Source organism: Saimiri boliviensis, chromosome 7 (genome assembly GCF_048565385.1).
Source record: "Saimiri boliviensis isolate mSaiBol1 chromosome 7, mSaiBol1.pri, whole genome shotgun sequence".
NCBI lineage: Eukaryota > Metazoa > Chordata > Mammalia > Primates > Cebidae > Saimiri > Saimiri boliviensis.
The window spans coordinates 72301640-72310807 of NC_133455.1; the positions used below are offsets into that span (position 1 = coordinate 72301640).

General features: G+C 51.9%; 1 protein-coding gene across 1 annotated transcript; it reads right to left on the minus strand.

Moving 5' to 3' along the window:
* Window positions 1–42: 42 nt before the first annotated feature.
* CYP27B1 (cytochrome P450 family 27 subfamily B member 1) lies at window positions 43–9069 on the minus strand. The gene is made up of 9 exons (XM_003926500.4): window positions 7385–9069; window positions 6554–6744; window positions 5845–6047; window positions 5560–5760; window positions 5304–5476; window positions 4925–5097; window positions 4646–4724; window positions 4158–4355; window positions 43–3810 (listed from the first exon to the last, which is right to left on the minus strand). The coding sequence occupies exons 1-9, from the start codon at window positions 7577–7579 to the stop codon at window positions 3697–3699; spliced, it is 1527 nt and encodes a 508-aa protein (XP_003926549.1). The 5' UTR covers window positions 7580–9069; the 3' UTR covers window positions 43–3696.
* Window positions 9070–9168: the final 99 nt, after the last annotated feature.

The window sequence follows — 9168 nt, forward strand, 5'->3', positions numbered from 1 at the left end:
TTTCTGGAGGGTTGGGAGGTGTGGGGAGGTTTCTCTGCAGAGGTTGCAAATCCCAAATGCAGCAGTGGGTTCCGAGTTGGAGGTGCGACTCCCACTTGTTGGTGAATAATTCACACTGGCTGCTTGGTCGCAGTGCTCAGAGGTATCCAAGGGATAGACCTGGACTTGCCACCTATGATTTGTGTGATTTACAAAAAAAATCTCTCAGCTATGGTTTTCCTGTCTACCTCATAGTGTTGGAATAAGCATAAATGAGGGACAGGTTGGATGCCATTGCAGAGAAAATCAGCAATGACATAAAGAGATTTCTAGACTAGTTGATGGTTAATTTATTTCAAATAGTAGCTGGTATAACAAGTTCTAAAATGTGTTTTTCATCTGGAGTTGCACAGAATCTTGGAATTTTGTGTTGAGTGACATAATAGTTATGGAAATATGAGGGGAAATAGACATTGCAAATGTGAAGCATGGTGGTTTTTTGTAAGAATGAGAACTACTATGACTCTCTAAATATTGGGGCCTGTGGGCTGGGGAAGGCTGGAGCAATCCACCTTGTTCGGGAGATCACCTGGGTTCTATTAGTCCTTCCCAAGTACTGTGCTCACCCAGAAGAGCAGTGTGAAGTGGATTTGGACTCATTTGGAGTGAGATAGAGGGAATCCCCCTCAATATGATGAGTCTCCAACCCCAGTTTAAGCTATTCCTATAGTAGTTTAAGGTCACAGGTTAGATCCCAGTGTGCCCAGCTAGCGTTATTAATGGATGGCATTCTGTTTGGAGGCAGCAGCATAGAGGACTGTTGTTTATAGAGAAAAAATTCAGGAAGGACTGGTTAAAATGTGGGTCAGCCTGAAGCCTGGGCACTTGCTTCTGTGACCTTGGGGTTGTGTGTTATATGAATGATGCTGTTTTTTTAAGTGACCGATTCAGCAATTAAATAATTCCTTCATTCATGGCCAAAGTCAGATCTGGAGGCCTTTCTTAATATTGGTCCTCCTCTCAGGGAAGGTTCTGCTCTGCCTCCTCCTCGGGGATGTTTTGGAGAAAATGCTTCTCTTGTAAAGGCCCACACATATCCTTGCCCTGGAGACCTTGATACCCTCCCCTCTCCCAGAGGGATCTTGGCTGCTGTCCATGGTGCTGGTATCCAGACCCGCCTCCGGTGTAGGAACCAAAGCTGGACTGGGGTTCGAGTAATTTCAAAGTGTGGAAGTATTATCACTTCCAATTTCTTAGGGAATAGAGTGGATAGGGAACTGAAGCTGAGCCCCCCATCTGCTCAGTAGGAAACTGTTTCTCCCGAGAAAGAACCCTCTATACTCCCCATCTGAGGAGATGGAAAGGCCAGACTTTACTGATTTGCCATTCACAGAAGAGCTGGTATGGACCAAATGGGAGATTGCAAATCAGAGTAACTACTAATACCTATACTGGCAGGTAGGGCTCAGGTAGATAGAACACATATGGAGCTTCCTGTGCCAAACCTGAGCTGTCCTCTCTGATGGTTCCGCATGGAAGATTCGACACACCAAAGAAAATAGGCATACTCACACATACTCTTGTATCCATTTGCACTCTGGATCCTAAAACAAGGCCAGGTGAAACACTTTACCCTTTCCTCCTTCAGCACCAATGGAAGTCTTGGTATGGGAGTTGGGGTCAGCAATCAGTATGGTCTCCTTTTCTTCCCTTTTTGCAACTTAAAAAGATCCTTGTCCAGGAAAAGGATCATGGGAACTGCTGCCCTCCTCAAGTGGGCATTCTTACTTGCCCGATGGAAAATAGGGAGTACCAGTGAGCAGAATTCTCATCACTGATTACAAGGGAAAGAGTCTGACAGCCAGCTGGGCTTTATTCTTCCTCAAAGCTCAAATCCAAATCTGCTAAAAATTTGATGATATAGGTTCAAATTGAGTTTAGGGATAGAGGAATAGGGTGGAGACTGAGTATACAGTAGGGAAGGAGAAGGGCAGAAAATGCACAGAAACCTTGATCTCTGTACGAGGCCTTGGGTCTCTGCCCTGCCCCTCTGTAGATCTTGTGTAATCAGATGCCTCCACAGAAGGCCTGGTGGCTAATGGAGTTTCTGTGGTCAGGGAGCCATGTCTAGGCCAGAAGGCTGAGGTGTGGAGGAGGAAGAAGTGTGAAGTGAAGCCTCCTTCTACATCCAGCTAATTGGAATATGGTGGGGAGCAGGGGAAGGGGGGCAAGTCTTGACATGAGGAGGGTAATCTGGGATGCAGAAGGAACTGCAATGTGCTGAGAGATTTATCTGGATGGAGGATGAGTTAATCTGTATACATCACAAGAGGAGAGCTGTGCCCAGCCTCTGGGGGGCCAGAGAATGCTGACTCAGGGAAACAGGCTCCCTCTGCCCACCACCCTTATCCTGCCTTTGGTGCCCCAGGGCTTCTGGCCACCCCCACACTTGGCTTTCATTCTGTCTGATTCCACTTCTCTGCTTGTATCCCTTCCACTGAAGGAAATTATCTTGGAACAACTTTTCCAGAGAGGGCAGAGTGACCAATCTAGGACTTCCTTCAGTCCTGGCAGTCCAGGTTCCAAAAGCACTTTCCTTGCTAGAGTCAGCATCCTCTGCCCATCTCTGCAAATTCCTAGCTCCCGGCCCATTGGTCCATTTTACAGCTTAGCCCCTCAGTTACTTTTCACCCCCACCCACTTAGTCTCTTACAGGAAGCCAGACTAGACTTGGCTGCTCCCACTGCAGACAGAAACATGCCTGGGTTTGTGTTACAAACCACTCTATCAGGCATCCAGATGCCCATTTTTATGAGAGTCACCTCTAGGACCTGAGAAACCATGAAATGTTAGGGTCTTGCCTCCAGGTCTTGTAGGAAGTGAGAGTGTGAAAGAAATAAGTGAAAGGCAAGAATGAATATTAGATTTTTTATTCTAAAATGTATGAATATTTAAAATTTTTCAATATAAAAAAGCCAGAGGTCTGGGCAGGGACAGGACCAAAGATGTCTCTGCCTGAGAACTAAGTGTTGGGGCAGACCCATTTAATAGTGGCCAGAGAGCAAAGGAGAGTTTTAAGAAATTGTAAACCAGGCTAGGGCAGTTTCACCTTCCTAAGGGCAGGACAAAGAAGGAAGGGGGTAGACAGAGCCTGCTAAGCTGCTTATGCCTTCTGCCACATGGTCCAGATTCAATCTAAGAATGTGTATGGTATCACCTCGTCAGAGACAGGCCCTGGTAGGGGACATAAAAAACAAATAAGCCTTCACCCTTCCTCTCAAAGAGCTCACATGCAAAGAGGAAGGACCAACCAGGTACCGACCAGATGCAGAGTTATTGAGCTTATGCTGTGACAAATGCTTAGCCAGCAGCATCAGTGAACACTGTGGAAGCCCCAAAAGAGCGGCAGTTGAATCTTTCTCAGGCCATCGAGCATTATTAGCTAAAATCTGATTTCATCCTTGGAGGATACATACGTGATCAGAAGGGCTGAGCAAGGAGGGAGACCATGGTATTCTTGGGACCTTCTGAGTCAGGCCAAGTGCATATTTCACACATTGGTCAGGACCGCCTCCAGTACTTTACAATGGTCATTCTACCCAGTTTGGTCAGATAGACAGGCCTTAGGGGAAGATATATCTCTTGGTCTTGTGCCCACAAAAGACCTTGTCTCTATGATGAGGGAAAGGAGGATGATGACAGCCTCTTTCCACAGTACTATCTGTCCAAAAACTGTAGGTTGATGCTCCTCTCCGGCACCAGCACAGTCCGGGTCATGGGTCTGATTGGGGCCGCACCTGGCTCAGGCTGCACCTCAAAATGTGTCAGGATCTGAAAAGGGAAGAAGGTGAGCATTACTATGGAAGATATCTATAATGGGGGAATTGATTGGTAAAGGGCGTGTGTTATTAGTGTTAGAATGGTCAATGATGGAATGGCACCTGCGGCCAGTAGAGGACTTCTTGGTTAATAAGGGTGAGGGATTATGGTAGGGAAAAAAAATAGTTTGAATACTTTCACTTACACTCCAGGCCTACAGTTGGCTTATCACATTTCAGAAGATTCATTCTACCAGGTCTTACATGTTTTCCTGTGCTTGTTAGGGGAAAGAGCTCACAGCTTTAGAGGGTTAGAGTCTTTCCAGAATCTGGGGAAGGTATAAAACCTGGAGCACTCACCTGGGCCAAAGCCATTTGCAATTCAAGCTCTGCCAGGCGTCTCCCCATGCAGCTGCGCTTGCCAAAACCAAAGGGAAGAGATGCAAATGGGTGGGGGGTGGGACCCTCCCCCAGCCATCGAGCTGGACGAAAAGAATTTGGCTCTGGGAACTGGGCAGGGTCCCTTGAAGTGGCATAGTGACACAGAGTGACCAGCGTCTGATGGGAAGGAAAACAAACTTGTCAGTTTGGGCCCAGAATGGGGACAGGCATGAAGAAGAGGATCTTCAGACAGGGACAAAGGCAGGTCCTAGTGGGTGATGGGGAAGTTTTTTGGGGCTACTTTTGGAAGGATCTCTCCACTGTCCCATTACATCCTAGAAAGGCATATCCTAGAGAGAGGTCAAGGGAAGTATTTGGAGGGCTTTTGGGAGAGTGTTTGAGAACAGGGGTGACTTCCAAGATAGTGAGGAATGCCTCAGTAGAAAGGGTGCACAGGCTCTACTCACATTTTTTGGAATAATATAGTCACCCACATGAATGTCTTTGTCTGGGACACGAGAATTTCCAGGTACCACAGGGTACAGTCTAGTTTGCAAAGCACAAAATGGAGATGGCAAGGTAAGGCTAGGGGCTGCAGGCTCCTCGTTGTTTCCAGCTTCCAAACCCTTTTTGGCCACAAGTAGAGTGCCATTTTTGTCTGCTGTCTCTCCCTGCTTCCATCCACTATTTGCTTCCCCAGCCCTTTCCCGGCATTTCCTCTTGTTCCTCCTCTCCTTCCCGCTCACCTTAGCACTTCCTTGACCACCGCCTTCAGCAGGGGCAGCTGGGACAGAACAGTGGCTGAGGGGTGGGCACTGGAGCCGGGGCCCAGGGCAGCTGTGATCTCGGAGTGGAGTGCTGTCTGGACTTCGGGGTGCCGGGAGAGCTCATACAGAGCCCAGGAGAGTGTGTTGGACACCTGAAGGACAGGTGAAAGCAAGAGAGGTGTTGGGGTGTGGGAACCCAGCAGAGGGCGCAGATTATGGGGCAGTCTGGGGCTACGGGGTGCTAAGCCAAGCTGGTCTACCCGGCCGTAATGGAGCCCCTGCAACAGAAAAGTGGCCGCGGAGTCTGGGGAGGCTAAGCCCCGGAAGTGGGGCTCACAGCACGGAGGGAGAACCTCACCGTGTCCACTCCCGCCAGTAGCAACTCTGTGACATTCCCCAGGATGGACTGGGCAGGCAACTCTTCCCGGAACAGGAAGTGGGTCAGGTGCGCCCCAGATTCCAGGTTCTCCGCGGGTTGTCCTCGGTTCCTCATGGCTGCCTCAGCCTCTCGCCGCTCCACGTGCCTCTGAGCTGCGTGGGTAGAGGGCACGTGATGCCTCGCTACCCCTGGACAGCTTTACACTCCCCCATTCTCACTTCGTTCTGTGCCTTACCGAATGCAAACATCTGGTCCCAGTCTCGGCAGAGGCGGCCCCAGGGCCCGGGCACAAGGTGGCGCAGCCACTGGGGCATCGCCATGGTCAACAGCGTGGACACAAACACCGAGCCCACCGCGCGGATGAAGGTCTCGGTGTCGGGCGGCACTTGCGCCTCCAGGCAGCCCAAGCGCGAGCCGAGCAGTACCGCGGCGATGCCTGGTCGGGAGGGGGCGCCGTCAGGGCTCCGGGAGGCTCCGGCAGGGCGCCCCGATGCCCGCGCAGCTCAGTCGAGGGACTCACCTTCCAGTCCGAACTTGTAAAATTCCCCCGCCACGTCTCGAACCAGGGCGGGCGGCCCCATGCCACGTCCCCGCTGGCCCCTCAGACGCCGCACAAGGTCACGGACCACATAGTCCAGGGTTCCGGCGTAGCGGGCGGCCGCTTGAGGCCGGAGGAGGAGTGGGGCCAGGAGACTGCGGAGCCTTTGCCATTCTTCGCCTTCCCTGCAGGGTTGAGGAGCGAGTGCGCATCAGGGAGGTGGGACGGCTCGACGGGGCTGGCTGCAGTGAAGGAGGGCGTTTGGCTGTGGTGGCCGGGAAAGGGATTACGTCTGCCCCCTTGGGGTACAGAAACCCTGCGCCTGCCTGCGCCTGTCTTCCAGCCCCCTTCCTCCTTACTCATTTCCTGCCCGGAAGGGCCGGGGTTCCCGGGTAACTTGAGTCACAGAACCTTACATTCATTCCATCCAGATCCTGGTACCCTAGCCCAATCCCTCCGGTTTCCTCAGTTCCCAGGATTCTGGCCTCAAAGGATAAGGAGGTAGGCGGGGAGTGAGGCTGGGGCTCAGCCCGAGCGCGGGTGAAGCAGACTGGGATGGGAACCCCAAGATGCCCAAAGGTAGAATGAGACAGACGACCTCCCACCAGGCCCCCAGATAGATAGTTTCGGGACTGCAGCTGGAGATGGCCGCTGCGGGGTGTCTGGGCTTCGAGGGGCAGAGAAGACTCACGCGGTGAGCAGTCCACAAGCCCGCTGGCGGCGACGGCGGTGCTCGGTCCAGGGCGAGAAGCTGCAGCGCTCGGGCTGGGGTCCCTCCTGTCGCAACAGCTCCTCGACCAGGGCAGGGGCCGCCACGTACACGGTGCGCACTGTCCCAAAGCTGGCCAGCCACACCGGCCCGAAGCGCGCGGCGCCCTGCACCTGGGGGAGAAGGCGCAGCGGACCCTTGGATACCTGGGCGAGGACTTTCAGCATGACCTGTGCCCACACCAAGGGTGTTGACTGGGCTTTGGAAGAGGGAGCTTCTGCTCCTCAGCTTCCCGGCTAGTGTATGCCCTTGATATTGCGAATTCCTCCTCTTTCTCTCATTTCCAACCCCTAGAAAGTTTGAGTATGATGAGCAAAACAGGAACTTTACACAAGGCGGACATTCAGGACCTCTCTGATCATCTTGGTTAAGGAGAAATCTCTAAAGGTTCTGTGTCTGGACTGTCCATCTCAGGACGAGTCCTCAGTGAATGAAAAGGAGCCTGTGTAGCTTTAAGCAGCACGCAGGCGGAGGGTACCGTGCCTTCCGCCTCCCGCGCACTTGTACTGGATCTGCAGGGTCTCCACACCTCAGGACAGCGAGAAGGTGCTTTCTGAGTGCCCTCTGCTAAGAGTCGGGACAGACTCTGCGCGGGTCGAGCCACACGGCCCTCCGCCTCAACTCGCCTTTTCCTTAATTCATGGGCATCCGTTCTCTGGCTCTCTCACATTTGTTCTGCACTAGTCAGTCCTTTCTGATGCTTCAAAGCCAGTTTCTCTAGCGCTCAGTCTCGGGAAATGTGTCCCTTCCTACCTGCAGCTCGTGTAGCCTCGACAGTCCCCCCTTGCAGAAAAGTTCAGCCAGAAAGCTGGGCGTAGAGGGGCCTGGGATGTCTGCCAAACTCCGGCGCGCAGAGTCGTACTCTCGGTAGCCTAGGGAGGTGCCCAACTCGGGCGCCCAGCGGCCGCGATGGAACACTCTGGAGGCGAACTTGAGGGTCTGGGTCATGGTCTGGTTTGGGGAGCCCGCGAAAGAAAGTGCTTCTCCTGAGCATCTTGCCTGAACCCCTATTTAACCTTTGGGTCAGGTGACAACACCCCGTCTCCAAGCTTTCAGCCAATCCCTCCTCCTGAGTGGTCTGTGCTGGGGATTAGCACCCAGGAACAGTAGGCGGGGCTGGGGCTGACTTCACAACTCCCTTGGGTCTCCTGTTGCAATGACCCTCATGAGAGGCAGGGCCTGAGATTTTCCTCCTGGGAGAGTGCCCTAGTCTAGGAGCCTAAAGTTCTCATCCTAAGAAAGGCTATGAGGCTTTTTAGTATGAACTAGACTAAGCTACACCAGTCAGTCTCTGATACTCCCACCACTTCCACCAGGGAGCCCAGCCCCTTCAGATCCATCTCAGGAATTCCCCATCTTTCAGCTCCTCCGGGAAGGGAAGCAGGGAAGAGGCACAGCTGTACATGTCCCCACGTTCTTGGCTCACTGGGCTGTATCTTCTTTGCATTATTTTCCTGCACTAGCCACATCTCCTCCTCCTCCTTACCTAACATATACTGGGCAGATGGCAGGTAGGTTAATAGGCTAAAATGACTCCTAGAACCTCCATCTTTCTTTCTTGAGGATAAGAGGTCTCTGGGTTTACAAGCCCCCTTCTTCCAGCCATGGGAATTCGGGGCTTGAGAAGCAGAAATGAAGAAATTTTTACATATTAGTAAAGTTCAAAGATTAGCTCTGGGCTGTTAGAGGAGCTGAGTGGATATGGATGTTCCGATTCCCCAGCTGACTCAGTCTCCTCTGGGGGGCTTTCTGGTTAGCAGCCCCTTTCCGCTTTTAGCCTCAGAATCCTCCACATGGCCGGGCATGGTGGCTCATGTCTGTAATCCCAGCACTTTGGGAGGCTGAGGTGGGAGGATGGCATGTGGCCAGAAGGTTGAGACAGGCTTAAACAATATAGCAAAACTTTGTCTCTTTAAAAAAAAAGTTTAAAAACTAGGCTGGGCAAGGCAGCTCATGCCTGTAATCCCAGCACTTTGGGAGGCTGAGGTGGGCAGATTGCTTGAGCTCAGGAGTTTGAGATCAGCCTGGGTAACATAGTGAAACTCTGCCTCTACAAAGAATATAAAAATTAGCCAGGCACGGTGGTGCATGCCTGCAGTCCCAGCTACTTGGGAGGCTGAGGTGGATTGCATGAGCCCAGGAGGTCAAGGCTGAAGTGAGTTATGATTGTTCCACTGTACTGCAGACTAGGCAATAGAAAGAGAGCCTGTCTCTAAAAGAAAAAATAAAGGAATCTTCTATAGTTTACCTCTCTACTCCACCCCTATCTGGCTCTGTGCCAGTCAGTCAGCTCTGAAGTTCTGGAATTGAAGGTCAATGTGAAAAAGGAGGGTCTCCATCCCTATACCTTCCCAAGGACTCTCCAGAGACAACAGTAAGGGGAACACAGATTCCCCAAGTCAAGTCTTAGAGAAGGAGAAGACAGAAGGATGGGAGAAGCCATATGATACATACTCCAGCCTTTCCTGGGAAATGGCAGAATGGGCACGTGTACATACACACATGTTATCCCAGGACCGCAAAGTAAACACAAGTGG